Below are 17,319 nucleotides of genomic sequence, written 5' to 3'. Positions count from 1 at the left end.
CCGCTGCCTCGGTTAATTGGGTCCTTTACACTTTTAAAAAATCCCCCCTACCCCCGATCAATTAGGTGGTTTACACTTTTTAAAAAATTCCCCCCTGGTCTGGCCACTTGTTCTTGTGAAACTGACTCTCCTCCTCTCTGGTCAAACAACAACACAAGTGACTCCCAGAGCACTTGCACCTGCTGTACCTCCCAGGGGGTTGGGGGGGGGCAAATAACCGGCCCCAGAGCATGAGCAGCTTCCCAACAGCTGTGGCTAGACAGTGCTCCCACCGAGGGGATGCTGGGGTGGGAGTACTCTCCGGAGCCAGGGAAGATGACTCTCTGGGCATCCCAATTGTCAATAGGTTTTAATAGTGCACGAGGCTATGAACATAATTTCTTCCCAGCACTGATTTTTGAGGGCAGGGACTATCCCACCCCTGAATTCCCAGAACCTGCCACGGTGCTGAAGACAGAAGAAAACCCGATGCATTTGAAATTGTGGGTCTGGCAAAAAAATATAGAGTACCACGGACAGTCAAAAGAACCAACAGATCTGTCCTGGAAGAAGCTCAGCCAGCGCGCTCCTTAGAGGCAGGGATGGCAAGAGTGCATCTCACATCCTTTGTCCATGTTGTCAGGCGAGACCAGTCTGGGGAGAAAGACATCATGCTTGGCAAAGTCACGGGCGGTGAGAAAGAGGAAGATCTTTAACAAGATGTATTAACGCATTTGGCTGCATCGATGGGCTCAAACATTAAGAACAATTGTGAGGATGGCACAGAACCAAGCAATGCTTCCTTTTCTTGTACATAAGGTCACTCACGGCCAACTCGATGCCCAGCACCGCCTAACCCCACACCACCACAGTGCTTGCCTGTCACAGAGGGCCAGGAAGTGTTTAAATTGTCCTTTCCATTTGAAATGGCTACGAAGAATGCACTCAACAGTGGCCAAGAAGCAGTAAATAACTGAGGTGGTAGTAAATAAATAAGATCGATCTTTGTAGAACTGAACCGACACGTTCTATGTCTGTGGCTGAAGAGCCCCCAGCCTGTAGGATGTCCTATGGTGGTGAAGAACAATGAGGTGAATCTTTGAGCAGACCTCCAGTCTTCATATTTTCTGCACGTACATTGCTCCAGGGAGGCTTGATGAACTATGAAGTACCTGATGAAGTAACCTTTAAAAATGAAACGAAAAATCCCCCAAGTCTTAAAGACCACACAGTACTTGACCATAACTAGTTTTACAAATGTCCTCCCTGAGCATTATACTCTTCTAAGAACGATCTTTGTGGGTCAGAAGGAACCCTGGTCGTTAAGTGTTGGCTTTCGAACTGCAAAATTTGTGGTTCTTATTCACCAGCCGTTCTGCAGGAGAAAGAGTCAGTCAGCTCTCGTAACAATCTACAGTCTCAGAAACCTGAAGGAGCAGTTTTACTGTCCTATACAGTCATGAATCATAAAGCATCTTGATGTTATATGGGACCAACAGCAACTGGGACCATGAAATGGGAACCTAAGGGTGCAGTGAGTTTATTACTATTAATGGGGAGACACAGCCCAGAAAGGGAGGATGAGCGTAGTGGCATAACCCCAAGAAGGCAACGCTACAGGCAGAAGCGGTTGAACTGGTGCCTGTTTTGGTGCATATGTTCTCAACAAAATGTTTAAAAAGAGGTTGTAAACTATACATGTGGATAATCTTTTGTGGTTTTAAATAAGGGGATCCTCATGTTTCTAGAAACATGTATGTATGTAAACATGGGGGGTGGGGTGGAATGGCCTGGAGGATTACACATCAAAACCTCAGAAAAGAGTGATGGATGGGGATGGTGTCAAGATTTAGCTCCATCTAGATTGTGTGGATTTGTTTCACGCGTTCATGCATTATTTATGAAGACACTGCGAGAGCATTACCCTGTAATCTTGATCTGATTTCCACCAATTTCTCTACAACATCAAGATCTCTGAAGATTTATTACCTGTCCCTGTACTGGCAATAAATAGGTCACTCTTCTAAGCAGTCAGTCACTAACTCCTCCCCCTTAGGAATCATGAAAAATGCAGAGAAAGTAACAAATTCCTTAAACAAGGTCCATCGAGGCCTTCCAGAGAATCTCTGTTGCAGGGAGGCCAAACGTTAATTAAGGAAAGGGAAATGGGGGCTGGTCTCCATGTTCAAGTGCAGTCCACCCAGGTTGGAAAGTGACAAAGAGCGCTAAGTATCTGCAAACAACACTTTAATTCTATAGCAGAAATAGAACCATGTTATGTTTCATCAACCAATTATTCGTGTCTCTCATTGTTTTAACGCTTTATTACGGTTCAGACTAAGGATTCCGGGCCATTTTTGCCGCTGATGCACTGTGTAATCCTGATCCCTTAGAGAACATTTTATCCAGCGGTTTTCTTCAATGAAACAAAGGGAAGTGGTGGTGGACAGAGCCTGGCGGTGGACAGAACCTGGCGCACCGGCTTGCTCTGATTTCCAGCCAGGGCCTAAGGCAGTCCAATACTAACCAGCAAGCCAGCGCCTTTTCCTTGTGGCCCGGCCTTCCCATCCTTCCTCCGCAGCGCCCCAGGGAAGCGGCCCAGGTAAGCGGCCCAGGTGTCCGGGAGCAGATGTGCTGAGCTGAGCCAGCGCGGCAATCGACTGTTCCAGACACAGGTCCCCCGCGAACTCCCGGGACACAGGTCCCGGGACGCAGGTCGAGGCAGGACAACGGCCTCGCCGTCACCGAGGCCAGCGCGGGGGGGGGTGGGGGGGCGGAGGGAGACACAGCGCAACGCTCCCACCCGGAACGTGACGTGGGCCAATCCGGGCCGAACGTGCGCGGCGCGGACTCGGCGGAGCGCGGGCCGGCCCCTCCCCCGGCGGGGGCGGGGGTCGGCCTAGGACGTGGACCAATGGGCGCGCGCGGCGCGGCGGCGGGGGCGGGACCGGCCTAGGACGTGGACCAATGGGCGCGCGCGGCGCGGCGGCGGGGGCGGGGCCGGGCGCGCGGCGCAGGTCCCGGCCACACAGTCGCCAATGAGCGCGCGCCGCGTCCGGGGCCGGCTGGTGCGCGAGACGCCACGGAGAGGTAACAGTTTGCAAGCCGAGGGGAGTTGCGAAGGGCGCGGGTCGGGGGCCGCGCTGTGGGCCTCGCGGGTGCGTCCGCCGCGGTGACCGTCGCAGACGAGCGGAGGCCGGAGGTAGCGCGCCTGGGCATGGCGAGGGGCGCCGGCAACCCCGGCGAGGGAAGGCAGCGTGCTAGCTTGGGGGCGGGTCGGTAGAAGGAGTCAGGGCCACCCGGGCCGTTTGGGCCCCGCAACTCGGCTCCCGACGTGCCCCCGCGCGGCTGGGGTGGGCCGAGACCCGTTCTCGGGAGCGGGCGTCGCCGCCATGGTCGGATGCGGGTGAGGCGGGTACGCGGTGGCTGGTACCTGCCGGGCGAGGAACCTTAGCGCCTCAAGCACAACGTCTGCGTGGGCTGGGGGCTGAAGAGGGCGCGGGCGGGAGCGAGGGAGTCAGGACGGGACCCCCTGGCGGGACGCTGAGAAGGAGGCAGGCCCCTCTTCCCGAAGGAACCTGTCCTGCCGTCACCATCTCTCAGTTCCGCCCAGGCCCAGCCGGGCTTTCTCTGCCAGCAGGGGAGCTCCAGGTGCCCAGAGGTAGTAGAGTCCTGGGCGGGGAATCCCTGGCTGCACCCCAGATGGCTGACAGCAGGGGGGCAGTGCTGGGTCACTCACCTGTTCCCTGTAGTGAGCTGAAGGCTCTGGCTCCATCCTTTGTCCAGGTTTCTTCTGGAGGGAGGGCTATGTGGCCTTTGGCGTGGGCCTTTGTGTGGCTCTTTCTGGGGACGATTAGAGGGTGGTTGAGACTCATCGGGAAGAGGGCGCGGGTGTGGACTGTCTATGGGTGGGAATGGAGCGCTAAGGAGCCTTACAGTTTCTCTGGGGCAGAGCGCTTCCACCCTCACTCCGTGCGTCCAGTTCCAGGTCTTTTGTTTTCTCCTCCAGGGCCACAATGGCAGCCACAGTCAGAAGGCAGAGGCCCTGTAGGCCAGCCTGTTGGGTCTTGGTGACTGTGCTCTTGGCAGACCTGCTGGCACTGAGTGGTATGTACCCCACCTCCCCACCCCCAGGGAGCAGAAGAATAAGTGATGGGGATAAATGATTGGGAGAATGAGTGCGGCTCTTTAGTTGGAAAACTCGTGAGGTGCTGCACCCAAGATTTTCTTCTGTGATGTCTGCTGTTTTCCTTTACCGTGAGGTGTGATAGTGCTTTGATTGGAGGGGGCCACTGGAAATCGCTGGAAGAGCAAGGGTCAAGTGACCAACCTGTTTCCTCCCCAGAGACGCTGGCAGTCATGTCTGTGGACTTGGGCAGCGAGTCCATGAAGGTGGCCATCGTCAAGCCTGGAGTGCCCATGGAAATTGTCTTGAACAAGTGAGGCTGGCCCCCGAGTGGGGATGGGTGTGTGAGCTTCATGCCCATAGCAGACACTGGTAGCTGAGTGATTGGCACTGAGGCTCCTGGGTCTTCATCCTTCTGCAGGCGCTTGAACTTGCCCTCTTGGTCACCTGGGCCCGTTGTCTTTTCCTCAGGGAATCGCGGAGGAAAACCCCAGTAACCGTAACCCTGAAAGAAAATGAAAGGTTTCTTGGCGACAGCGCAGCAAGCATGGTGAGTGCTGGGCAGAGCAAGGGACATTCCACATGCCCCCTCGTCTCCCTGTCGATCTCACGGGAGGTGTTGGAGGTGTCAGATGCTGGGCTCTTTAGCCTAGTACTCTGCTCTTTCTTCACCTCCTCTCAGGCCATCAAGAATCCAAAGGCAACACTGCGCTACTTCCAGCCCCTACTAGGGAAGCAGGCAGATAACCCCCACGTGGCCCTTTACCGGGCCCGATTCCCCGAGCACGAGCTGACTGTTGACCCACAGAGGCAGACGGTGCACTTCCAGATGACTCCGTGAGTGCTCTTCCCGGGGATGGCTCCTTGTGTTTGTCCTGCCTTGGTGCCTGGCCGACCTCGCCTCTAACTCACCAGCTCTCTCCCCTCCTCCTTGCCCCCTTCACACACCCTGTAGGCAGCTGCAGTTCTCACCTGAGGAGGTGCTGGGCATGATTCTCAATTACTCCCGCTCCCTTGCTGAAGATTTTGCAGGTGAGGGACCCCACGGTGGGGCCAGTGGAGGCCAGGCTCCCCGAGGTCTAAGGCAGTGGTTCTCACACGGGAGCAATTTTGCCTGCCGGGGAGCATTTGGCAGTGTTTAGAGGCATCTGTGGTAAAGGCCTGCTGGCACAGTAAGGTGCACTGAATGGCCGGGTCTTGGCAGCCCCCAGCACCTCTGCTGCAGGGGGAGGAAGCGGGCCTCTAAAGCTCGAGGAAGCAGTTCCACTCTGACCTGCCAGGCAGCAGTGAGGTGGATTTGGCCCTGAAGGCCGTGGGTGGGGTTTGGAGACCTGTTGGGGCATCAAATTGGCGAGGTAGTAATAGTAACTAGTGAGCAGAGGCCAGAGGTTGTGTTAAGCACCCTGCGATGCACGGGACAGCTTTCTGTGATGCGGCTGAAACGCCCTCCTGTAAGATGCGGAGCTGGAAGGGGCCCTGTTGTGTTGCCTCTGTAGAGCAGCCAATCAAGGATGCAGTGATCACTGTGCCAGCCTTCTTCAACCAGGCCGAGCGCCGGGCCGTGCTGCAGGCAGCCCGCATGGCCGGCCTCAAGGTGCTGCAGCTCATCAACGACAACACCGCCACCGCTCTCAGCTATGGCGTCTTCCGCAGGAAGGATATCAACGCCACTGCCCAGGTGAGCCAGCAAGCCCTGCCCGGATGCACAGGGAGCCGGGTTTTGCATCTTGTTGACACTCACTGGTCCTCGGCAATGCGCAGCTGGGCACAGGTAGGTAGGCAGGCGTGCACCCTGGAGCGAGCGGGGTGAGGCTCCTGCGACCTCTGCCTTGGTTTTTCTACAGAACGTCATGTTCTATGACATGGGCTCAGGCAGCACCGTGTGCACCATCGTCACCTACCAGACAGTGAAGACCAAGGAGGCCGGGCTGCAGCCTCAGCTGCAGATCCGGGGAGTGGGGTAAGTGGGCCTGGGAGCAGGGAGGGGTCCTCCTGTTTCCTGCAGGGATGTTCTCCCCAGTGAAGGCCACTGTGGGCCCCACTCCCAAAGAGCAAGGGACGAGCCTGAAAGAAAGGCGCGCCCTCAACGTACCTTGTCCTAAAGAGGTCCCTGAGGCGGCACGTGTGTGCAGTGTGTCACAGTCGTTTGTGTCCCACCTGATATCAGTAACTATGAATCTGCGCCCTTGTTTAAGATTGTGCAGGGCATAGGTTTTAATCGCTGATGCACGCACGGTCTGGTCTCATTCATGCAGCCCCTTCGCTGTGATGTCACTCTTCCCAGCTCCTCCCTGGGTGTTCTCTCTCAGATCCTCCTCCGATCCTCCTCCTGCCCAAACACTTCTGAACTTTGGTCTTGGGCAAATGCCACCCCCTGGATTCCAAAGGGCTGGGAATTCTAAGGCTTGCACACACCCAGGAGGGCTCTTGCTCCCCCGAGAGCCTTGTCTCTTATGTAGCTAAAGGGGGAGCCAGAGGGCTGAGTTAGTTCCAGACGCGAAGGGGGACTGGGCTTCCACTAGTCTTTGTCCAATCAGCCAGCCTGGGCACTTGCGTGGAGTTGTGAGTTTTGTTCCCCACTTCTCTCCCGCTCTCTCCAGGAGCTTCTCTTGCGAGCCTTTTCAGAGTAGGTGGGAGCCAGGTACCATCGAGTTATGGTTTGGGGTTTTGGGCTGGCGCCCGTGTGGCCTGTTGAGTCCCCATGCCTCCGTTGTTGGCTTTCTTCCTTCCTCTGACCGCATGGGGAGAGAGCAGTCGCCGTGCTCCTGTCTTATGCTTGGACCTGTTCTTTTCCGCCTGTCTCTAGGAGTGCTGGTATCACAGTTGGTTAAGCATTGGGCTGGTGACTCAAACCTTGGCAGTCCTAGCCCACTTCTGCTTAGACAGAATGAGGGGCTGCCTGGGCCTGTCACTAGTGACCGCTATAGGGACATGGAGCAGTTCCATTCTGCCCTGCAGACTTGCTGTGAGTCAGAGGCGACTCGGCCCCAGTGGCTTTGGGTTAAGGTCTCACCGCTGCGACCCTGGTCCAAGTTAGGAGCACACCTTCACCTGCAGACTGGCCAGAGAGCGTCCTGCTTCCATAGTGGCCCCTCCTAGTTCTCTCTCCCCTCCGCAGTCAGTTCTTTTCAAAAGCCCCATTGCATGGTGACCACCCTTTGGTGGTTCCAAGCTTTATGTTGGCCCTCTCTGGCCTGGACTCCTGTGCAGCTTCTCTCTAACCCTGAGTCTCCTGCTCTGCGCTCCAGCAAATTACTCAGCTGGATCCTTCCCGCTTCACAGCCTAGTATGTTCTCGTTTCCACCTTGGTAACTCGCTAACTGGCCCATTGGGGGTCAGTCAAGGATTACTTCCTCAGGGAAGCATTTCTGGATGTCCCGGAGTAGCTCAGGTTTCCCGTGGATAGGTTCTAATTGCATCGTTTCTCTCTCCCTTATAACATCTGAGGTGGCTATAATTTTACATTGTTTTGAAAGATTAGTTGTAAACTTTTGGGGAGCAAGAATGTAGGAAGGTCTTTCGTTGTTCCCTGTTTTATCACTAGCAGCTGCTCAGTAGATTCTGTTGATGATTGGGTGGAAGGATTGTCAGAGTGAGGGGTCAGCTGGATGGGAATTAAGGGGGCAGAGAGTGTTCATACCTGCAGTGCTAAGGCTAAATAGGTCCCCCTGAAGCAAAGCAAGGGTACCATCAGGCTCCTCTACTGATGAAGAAGCCCTGTCCGTGTGTCCATCATCTCTTTGCCTGTGCAGTATTTTTTTAAAAATCACAACTTTTATCACATCCATGCATACATCACTTGTGTCAAGTACATTTGTTGCCATCATTCTCAAAACATTTGCTTTCTGCTTGATCCCTTGTTATCAGCTCCTCATTTTCCTCCTCCCTCTGCGCTCCCCACTCCCTTAGGAACCCTTGATAATTTGTTATTATTTTGATATATCTTGCCCACTCCCTTCACCCACTTTTCTGTTGTCCATCGCCCAGGGAGGAGGTTATATGTAGATCTTTGTAATCGGTTCCCCCTTTCCACCCCACCCTCCCGATATTGCCACTCTCACCAGTGGTCCTGAAGGGATTATCCGCCCTGGATTCCCTGTGTTTCCAGTTCTTGTCTGTACCAGTGTACATCCTCTGGTCTAGCCAGGTTTGTGAGGTAGGATTGGGTTCATGATAGTAGGTAGGGAGGAAGCGTTTAGGAACTAGAGGAAACTTGTATGTTTCATCATTGTTACACTGCACCCTGACTGGCTTGTCTCCTCCCCATGACCCTTTTGTAAGGGGATGTCCAGTTGCCTACAGATGGGTCTTGGGTCCCCAGTCAGTACTCCCCCTCATTCACAATGATTGGAGTTTTTGTTCTTATATGGCTCATAACTGATCCCTTCGACATCTCGTGATCACACAGGCTGATGTGCTTCTTCCATGTGGGCTTTGTTGCTTCTGAGTTAGATGGCTACTTGTTTACCTTCAAGCCTTTAAGACCCCAGATGCTATATCTTTTGATAGCCGGCCACCATCAGCTTTCTTCACCACATTTGCTTATGCACTCGCTTTGTCTTTAGCAATCGTGTTGGGAAGGTGAACATCATGGAATGCCAGGTTAATAGAACAAAATGTTCTTGCATTGAAGGAGTATTTGAGTGGAGACATCTTAATACTAAACCTACAGATAAGTGTACATAGACCTATTTCCCCATCATCATATATAAATATATTTACATATGTACATGCCTCTATTTAGACCTCTATAAAGGCCCATTTTCCTCCTAGTTCTTTCCTCTTGTCCCACTATCATGCTCAGCCTTCATTTGGGTTTCAGTAATTCCTCTTGGTTACATTGCCATTGATCATGCCCTACCAGGCCTCCTACACCCTCCTCATCACCAATTTGAATCGTTTGTTCCCTTGTCCTGTGGTTATTAGCACCACTTCCTTTCCCCCCACCTCCCTCTCTCCCATGTCCCCCTGGAACTGTCAATCCCGTTGTTTTCTCCCCAGATTGTTCATCTAGCCTATCTTATTTAGACAGGCCTGCGGAGATAATAACATGAATAAAAACAAGACAGAGCAAAACCAAGCAACAAAAGAAAACAAAACATCATCAACAATAACAAAAAGCCAATGACACACACACAAAACCAAAAACCACCACCAACAACAAAAGAAAAGCCTATAGTTAAATCAGGAACTGTTTGTTGGTCTTTAGGAGTGTTTTCCAGTCAGGTCTGATGGGGCGCCAAGCCTTGACCCCAAAGTCTATTGTTGATATTCCCTGGAGACTTCGCTGCTCTGTTCCCCTTGCTGTTCTGTTCCATGCCCTTAGTGTTTTGCCTCAGTGTGGTGGGATCAGATCAGACACAATTCCCACAGTGTCTCCAGTGTTGTCTCCTGTCGGCTATGGGTCAGTGGGGAATATCGTGTCTCATAGGGGGGGCCGGCCATATGGTCTTCTCTGTGCATTGGCTGCTCTGAGCGGGAATATCGTCCTCAAGGCTTGGTGGATCAGGATGTGCTCCACTCTCTCCTCCTCCCCCTTCATCTGCTCCCTGGTGCTCTCATCAGACCAAAGCCCTCTCCCCGAGCTGCAGGTTCAGTGCTCTCCTCTGAAATAGATTCTTCTGCCTTGCGCAGGTTTGACCGCACCCTGGGGGGCTTGGAGATGGAGCTCCGACTGCGCGAGCATCTGGCTGGGCTTTTCAACAAGCAGCGAAAGGGCCAGGGCTCAAAGGATGTACGAGAGAACCCCCGGGCCATGGCCAAGCTGCTACGTGAAGCCAATAGGGTCAAGACGGTCCTGAGTGCCAACGCTGACCACATGGCCCAGGTGCTCACAGCGCTCCCACACACGGCACGGGGCTCACTCTGTGACCCTGCCCCTCTTGCCATCCTCCCACACCCCTGCCCCTTCGTCTTTAGTCCACCAGTGGGGATGCCCTGACACCCTTGTCCTCCCTCAGATCGAGGGCCTGATGGACGATGTGGACTTCAAAGCCAAGGTGACCCGAGCGGAGTTTGAGGAGCTGTGCGCAGACCTGTTTGAGCGAGTGCCCGGGCCTGTGCAGCAGGCGCTGCAGAGTGCGGAGATGAGTCTGGTGAGGAGGTCACTGTTGGCCGGCATCGAGGGACGGCAGTGCAGAGGAGGGGGCCTCATCACTCCGGGACTCGCTCACCTGTGCTCTGTCCCGTCTGCAGGATGAGATTGAGCAGGTGATCTTGGTCGGGGGAGCCACTCGGGTACCCAAGGTGCAGGAGGTGCTGCTGAAAGCTGTGGGCAAGTGAGTGTGGGGCTGGGCCTCTGGGCGGGGTTGGCCTGGGGCGGGGCCAGCACCTCCGAAGTCTGCACAGGTGCTGAGAGCCCGGCCTCTCGCAGGGAGGAGCTGGGGAAGAACATCAACGCGGATGAGGCCGCCGCCATGGGGGCTGTGTACCAGGCAGCAGCACTCAGCAAAGCCTTCAAGGTGAAGCCCTTCATCGTCCGGGACGCCGTGATCTACCCCATCCTGGTGCGTAACATACACCCTTTACCTGTCCAGGGGTCGTTTCCCCTCCCACTGGCTCTAGCTTATCCCTTTCTTGGTATCAAGGGGAGAGCTCCCCAGAGCAGGCTTCCATTTGAGCACCCCTTCTCTCCGCCTGCTGTGCAGGTGGAGTTCACTCGAGAGATGGAGGAGGAGACGGGGGCTCGTAGCCTGAAGCACAATAAGCGTGTGCTCTTCTCTCGGATGGGGCCCTACCCTCAGCGCAAGGTCATCACCTTCAACCGCTACAGCCAGGACTTCAACTTCTACATCAACTACGGCGACCTGGGCTTCATGGGGCCTGAGGATCTTCGGTGAGGCGGGGCAGTGGGGAGCTAGGAGGGGCTGCCAGGTGACCGAGGGCTGGGGAGAAGGGAGTGTTTGGGGGTATGCGTGCTGAAGGCAGGAGAGCAGGCTGGGGCTGGGGTGTGAGGCCCTTCCTGCAGCGAGTGTCTCCTTGTGAAGTGAGCAGGCCGGCAGGCTCGCAGTCATGTCTCCTTTCCACGCAGGGTCTTTGGCTCCCAGAACCTGACCACCGTGGTGCTGAACGGCGTGGGCGACAGCTTCAAGAAGTACCCAGACTACGAGTCCAAGGGCATCAAGGCGCACTTCAACCTGGACGAGAGTGGCGTGCTGAGCCTGGACAGGGTGAGGGCGCAGGAGGGCAGGGTGGGAGTGCGAGCGTCTGCTGCACACTGGGCTCGCGTGGGGCCTTCTCATGGCCTGTAAGTGCTCACGGGTACCCCACGTTTCCGGGAAACCACCCGTGTGAGTGACATGTCAGGGAGAGGACAAGGCCCAGACGCCGCCCTCACAGAGCAGATCGGTGGCGGGAGGGGCCGCAGGGCAGGGGGTAGGGGGGCGGAGGACGGACACAGACTGAGAGGTAAGTTGCTTGGCTGGGGATCGCCGTGCAACCGTGCACCCGAGGGAGAGTCTCCACCAGAGAAAAGGCGCCGCAGCCTGTGGGCACGCCTCAGTGTCTTCGTTTCGAATCCCCGTTTCCAGGTGGAGACTGTGTTTGAGACGCTGGTGGAGGATAGCCCAGAAGAGGAGTCCACGCTCACCAGTAAGACGGGCTCTGGAACACTGGGGATGTGGACGCTCCTCGTGTGCATTTGGGGAGTTGGACGAGGTTTGGGTTAGGAGCTAGTGTCACTTTGGTCCCCTTTTGTTCTGCCCTCCCCCCCAGAACTGGGCAACACCATTTCCAGCCTGTTTGGAGGTGGTACCACACCAGATGCCAAGGAAAATGGGACTGAGACAGTCCAGGTGAGCCCAAGATGTGGCGGGGAGTGTGGGTGTGGATGTGGGCGTGGCAGCAGAGGCAAGGAGCTCAGGGTATCCCAGCCGCCCTGCTCCTCGGGCTCCACACTCGCTCTCGTCTGTTCTGGTGGTCCACGCCATCTAGTCTGCTGAAGGCCAGGCAGCCCGCACACACCTTCCCTGCAGTGTCTGTCCACCCAGATGGGTCTGCCATGGCCGAGGCTGGTCCAGAGCCACAGACCCTGCTGGTGACCGGTGTCTGGTGGCTTTTAGGAGGAAGAGGAAGGCCCTGCCGAAGGGAGCAAGGATGAGGCCGGGAAGCAGGCAGAGGTGAAGGAGGAAGCTGAGACCCCGTCGGAGGATGCCTCTCGGCCCCCACCCTCTGAGGGGCAGGCACCCCCCGCTGGAGAAAAAGTTGCAGAAAAAGATGGGGAGAAGTCGGAGGCCAAGGTGAACCATGGGCTGGGAAGGCCAAGGTGGGACCCAGAGACAGAGGGGAAAGTGCTGTGCTTCCTCTCCGGGCCCCTGGAGCCCTGCCCTCCAGGGGAGCAGAAGGGTCTTGGCTGTTCCTAGATTTCCTGCCTTTTTTCCTCCCCGAAGCCAGGTGAAAAGGGAGAGGCAGACTCTGAGGGCGTCCCGCCCTCCCCAGAGGAAGGAAAGAAGTCCAAGCCGGCCCGGAAGCAGAGAGTGGTGGAGGAGATAGGCGTGGAGCTGTCCGTCCTGGACCTGCTGGACTTGCCAGAGGATATGATCGCTCATTCCGTGCAAAAGTGAGTCAGGGCTGTGCGAGCGAGCATGCGGGTGAACATGGTGACGACCCCGTCAACATCGCCATTGTCATCCTGGAAGGGAGAAAGCTCTCTGACCCAGGATCGCAGGACTGACACACTCTTCCTCCTCCCTGCCCTGTCCATCAACTCGCAGGCTCCAGGATTTGACTCTCCGAGACCTGGAGAAGCACGAACGGGAGAAAGCCGCCAACAGCCTGGAAGCTTTCATCTTTGAGACCCAGGTTGGTGGGCCTCCCCCAAGGACTGGCGCTTGGTCAGAGGCCGGTGCATGCGTGGGTGACGTGGGTGCCTCCCCAGGACAAGCTGTACCAGGCCGAGTACCAGGAAGTCTCCACGGAGGAGCAGCGGGAGGAGATCTCTGGGAAACTCAGCGCCACTTCCACCTGGCTGGAGGATGAGGGCTTCGGGGCCACCACGGTGGTGAGGGTCCTTTCCAGACCCCCGGGTGGGTGGGAGCATTCTCCTTCCTCTCCCTCTGCCAGGCAGGGGTGACGCGGGGGAGGGGTGGGGACGGGTAGGAAGAAAGCCACGGGGCCTGACTCCAGGCTAGCTCTGGGTCACGCTTTTCCCCTCCGCCCCCCCCCCGCCCCGCCCCAGATGCTGAAGGAGAAGCTGTCGGAGCTCAGGAGGCTGTGCCAAGGGCTGTTCTTCCGCGTGGAGGAGCGTAAGAAGTGGCCTGAGCGTCTGTCTGCCCTCGATAATCTCCTCAACCATTCCAGCATGTTCCTCAAGTGAGTGGCTCTCTGTCTCACTCGCTCCCTCCCACCAGGGCACTGGCCTTGCAGCCTGCTAGCTGCAGCCTGGTCGTCCCTGCTCACGCCCTCGTGGTGGCCCCACAAGGGCTGGCCCGGCCCTATTCCCCAGCTCTCTTCCTCTCTGGCTTCCAGAGGGGCCCGGCTCCTCCCAGAGATGGACCAGATCTTCACCGAGGTGGAAATGGCAACGCTGGAAAACGTCATCAACGAGACCTGGGTAATGGCTGCTCTCCCTTAGCTATGCCGACCAGGGTAGAGGGAGGGAGGGGTGCTGCATGGACACCCAGCAACCCCAGCCTCCCGGCTGAGTCTCTTAACAGAGGAAGCAAGGCGTGGGCATTGGTGAGCAAGGATCATAGCCTTGCGAGGCATGGGGTTGAAGGAGCAGCAAGGCCCCCCACCCTGGGAGGCCAGAGGAAGCTGCTTGGAGGAGCCAGGGCTGGAGCCAGAAACCCTTGACGGTCCAGGGGCTCTTGTTTGATCCAGAGCTCAAGTGGAAAGGCCAAAGGGGAAGTCAGGAGAGCCCTTTGCCCAGAGTAAGAGGGCTTGGGCTGAGAAGGTGATTGGGAGTCCTGGACACGACTGCAGCAAGCGTGTGGGGCTGATGGCCAAGAGGGAGCAATCCTGAGACTGGCTGGAGTATGCTCCTCTGGGCTGGGCATGTCGGCCCTCTCCATGGCCAGCTCTGAACCCACTGTCCACTGTTCCCCCAGGCCTGGAAGAACACGACCGTGGCTGAGCAGGCCAAGCTGCCTGCCACAGAGAAGCCCGTGTTGCTCTCAAAGGACATTGAGGCCAAGATGATGGCGCTGGACCGCGAAGTGCAGTATCTGCTCAATAAGGCCAAGTTTGCCAGGCCCCGGCCCCGGCCCAAGGATAAGAATGGGACGCGGACAGAGCCTCCCGTCAACGCCAGTGCTGGGGACCAGGAGGAGAAAGTCATCCCGCCACCAGGTGAGAGAGGGGTCCCTGATGCCAGGCTCTTCTGGACAGGGGAGAAGCCCCCCCTGCCTCCTCGGCCTACATTGGACTCCCGCTTTCCCTGCAGGCCAGACTGAAGACGCAAAGCCCATTCCAGAGCCTGAGCCGGTGGAGATAGGTGAGTCGGGGTGCTGCCTGGGAATGTGGTCATGGCGTTAGGTCAGAGGTCAGCTAGCCATAACATGACTGTGTCTGTGCAGCCACGAGCTGTGAGTGGTCTTTACATTTTTTAAGGGTTGTTTTTAATATTACTAATAATGTGATCAGAGACATAAAGCAGACTTGTGTTTTGGTATATGAAACCCCGGATTGTTGAACCTATGGGGACAGCAGGTAGAATAAGGGTTTGGGGGGGCGGGTACAGTAGGGGTAAGGGAGAGACAATGTCAAGAAGTCCAGGAAGAAAGAGATTGTTTGGAAATTGGTTGTGGTTAGCAATTGTACAGTTCTGCTTCATATGATTGGACTAAGGAATGATGTATATGCTAATTCCCAATTATGAAAATAACGATGTGCAAAGAAACCAAACGTGACCCACAAATCCTGAAATATTTATCACCTGGGTCTTTGTAGAACAAGTTTGCTGACCCACCCCACCCCCCAGTAGCCCCTCCTTTGGAGACTGACTAACCTTTCTTCCAAAAAGCAGGAGCGGAGTCGGCCGATGCTGAGCCTCTGGAGTTAGCAGGTCCAGGAGCAGGTGAGGGGAGGGCTGGGGCCTGCTGGGAAACCTCAGGGAGAAGGGCCCATTTCTGTCTCACCCACTGCCATTCCCCCCTCCCCTCTCCCGCCTGACAGAGCCGGAGCAGAAAGAGCAGCCAGAGGAACAGAAGCGGACTTTGAAGAATGATGAGCTATAACCCACCTCCTCCATTTCCCATCTCTCGTACCTTCTTCTCCCACCACCTCTATTTATTAAACACTGAGGGTGGGGGAGGGGAGGGACCTGCCCCGGGATCTCCGGCCCTTCTGTCACCTATGGATGGAGGTGTTGAGGGGAAGAGACGGGACAGGACATTGCTCCACGTCTTTCTGGGGCGGTTCTATTCCCCAAGTCCACCTCCTACCTACCATGCAGGCCCTCACTTTGGGGAAAATCACTATTACGTCTTCATTCTTTGCCTGTGGGGAGGTGGGTTGGATGAGATCTGATAGCAGGAAGGGGGCCCCGGGACAGTGGAGAGGCGCTTATCTTCTCTCCCATCCCGCCCTCCCCGCTGCTCCCACCACTGAATCAGGGTCCCATGCCTACTTGGCAGGAGGGCTTGGAGGCCAAGGTCCTGCAGCGCCTGGTTGACCAGGTTTGGTTTCTGAGAGTCTCTTGTCTCTTCCCCTCTGAGGCCTTTGCCACGCCCCGGCCCCTGCCAGTGTCCCTGGCAAGTACAGCAGCTCTTTGCCCCTTGCCCAGAGCGCTTTCGCCCAGACTGACGGGAAGCTAAGCAGATCTCTTCCTGCCCAGAGTAGGCAAAGAGAAAGCAAAAACAGGGAATCCAGTCCCCTAGTAAGGAAACGAGGTAGAAAAGGCTTCCCTGTAGATGTCATCACTGACCGTGGGACCCAGGACGGGGGCTAGTTGGCCCTCGTGCTATCCTGGGCACCATCAAAATCTGGCTCCTCCCCAGGGGCTGGCTATCCCAGGTCCCGCTCTCTCTCCTGTTACTCAGTCCTCCCGGACAGTGTTTGCTATCACCTCCTGGGCTGACCAAAATGTGCGTTCTACTGTGAGCCCCTTCCCGAGACCCTGGGGAAAAGGAGAGCGTGGTGAGGGAGCAGTGCCAGCTGGGTGTCTGAGCAAGCCCAGGGAAGAGGTGGAGGGCAGGCCTTGCTCTGCCGGCACGCAGGCTCCCTGGCCCCCAGGGAACCCATCCTCCGGGAGCCAGGGTGCCCGCCCCCAGCTGCCACAGCAAGGAGGGGCTGGTCAGAGCTGTCTTAATCCCACTCCCTTCTTTTTTTTCTTTTTTGCCACATTGGCAGAAATGGCCCCTTCCCTTCCCCTGTGTGTTTGAGTTCTTTCTCTAGCGGGTGAGGTTTGTTGAACAGGTTTGAGTCAAAAAGTTGTATTTCGCTCCATTGTTAATTGAGAAACTGTTTCAATAAAATATTCTTTTCTATAGTGTGCTGTGATTTTTCCCCCCATGCCGCTTAGTTCCTGAAGAGAGATAATGTGTGTTTATTGTAAAAAAACTTAAATAATAAATATGTTTTCGCTAACATTGTGGTGGCCGAAAGAGGATTATTGGGGCTAAGAAGATCTAGGCCAAAACAAGCACTCTTGCTGGGGAGTGTAGTGCTACTCCTTAGGATTTCTAAGAGGGTATGCGCAGACAGCCTCATCTCCTAAGGAGTACCTGGTGGGTTTGAACTGCTGACCTTCCAGTTAGCCTGACTTGTAACCCACTATGCCATGAAGGTTCCTTTATCATCTAAGACAGTTTATCTCAAATGGAGATGTTTGGGGTGGTCACAGCTAGGCAGGTGCTTCTGACATCTAACGGGTTGAAGTTGCTGAGCATCTTGGGATGCACAGGACAGCCTCCAACCTAAATTGTCAGTGCTGATGTTAGGAACCCTGATTTAAGATCTCTAATATTTAATTCTTGGCTCATGTGTGGGAAACAGTGTCATTCCATGATTAAGAGCGTATGTTTTGGAGTCCAAAAAATTAGAAGCTTTTCAAGTCATTTGGTCTTGGTTCCCCCCCCCCCCCGCCCTTTTTTAAAAATCGTTTTATTAGGGGGTCATGCAACTCATCACAATCCATGCATCAATTGTGTAAAGCACATTTGTACATTCATTGCCATCATTCTCAAAACATTTGCTCTCCACTTAAGCCCCTGGCATCAGCTCCTCATTTCCCCTCCCCTCTCCCTCATGAGCCCTTGATAATTTATAAATGATTT

At 55.6% G+C, this 17,319-nt stretch overlaps 1 protein-coding gene across 3 annotated transcripts; it reads left to right on the top strand.

The window, feature by feature from the left end:
- The first annotated feature begins 2,971 nt into the window (after positions 1–2,971).
- On the top strand, positions 2,972–16,532 carry HYOU1 (hypoxia up-regulated 1). Of its 3 annotated transcripts, none has more exons than XM_075546693.1 (26): positions 2,972–3,069; positions 3,989–4,086; positions 4,325–4,418; positions 4,577–4,655; positions 4,788–4,942; positions 5,061–5,137; positions 5,602–5,783; positions 5,950–6,065; positions 9,740–9,932; positions 10,066–10,200; positions 10,301–10,383; positions 10,479–10,611; positions 10,753–10,940; positions 11,136–11,274; positions 11,635–11,695; positions 11,819–11,898; positions 12,166–12,342; positions 12,493–12,662; positions 12,817–12,904; positions 12,981–13,103; positions 13,281–13,414; positions 13,571–13,655; positions 14,152–14,392; positions 14,487–14,537; positions 15,066–15,119; positions 15,218–16,532. In XM_075546693.1, exons 2-26 carry the CDS (start codon positions 3,996–3,998, stop codon positions 15,277–15,279), a joined length of 2,991 nt encoding a protein of 996 aa, XP_075402808.1. In that variant the 5' UTR covers positions 2,972–3,069; positions 3,989–3,995; the 3' UTR covers positions 15,280–16,532. The 3 variants fall into 3 exon arrangements, with proteins under 3 accessions (XP_075402808.1, XP_075402809.1, XP_075402807.1); XM_075546694.1 differs by having other exon boundaries at positions 3,027–3,181; positions 15,069–15,119; XM_075546692.1 differs by having other exon boundaries at positions 3,027–3,181.
- The last annotated feature ends 787 nt before the right edge of the window (positions 16,533–17,319 follow it).

This window comes from Tenrec ecaudatus, chromosome 4, assembly GCF_050624435.1.
Source record: "Tenrec ecaudatus isolate mTenEca1 chromosome 4, mTenEca1.hap1, whole genome shotgun sequence".
Classification (NCBI taxonomy): Eukaryota; Metazoa; Chordata; class Mammalia; order Afrosoricida; family Tenrecidae; genus Tenrec; species Tenrec ecaudatus.
This window is presented reverse-complemented; position numbering and strand designations above follow the sequence as displayed.

Excerpts from the sequence above, each read along its gene's own strand:
- HYOU1 (XM_075546693.1), top strand. The coding sequence starts at position 3,996 with ATGGCAGCCACAGTCAGAAGGCAGAGGCCCTGTAGGCCAGCCTGTTGG. Across the intron at positions 9,933-10,065 it reads ACGCTGACCACATGGCCCAG|ATCGAGGGCCTGATGGACGA; the intron begins GTGCTCACAGCG and ends GTCCTCCCTCAG. Across the intron at positions 11,899-12,165 it reads ATGGGACTGAGACAGTCCAG|GAGGAAGAGGAAGGCCCTGC; the intron begins GTGAGCCCAAGA and ends GGTGGCTTTTAG.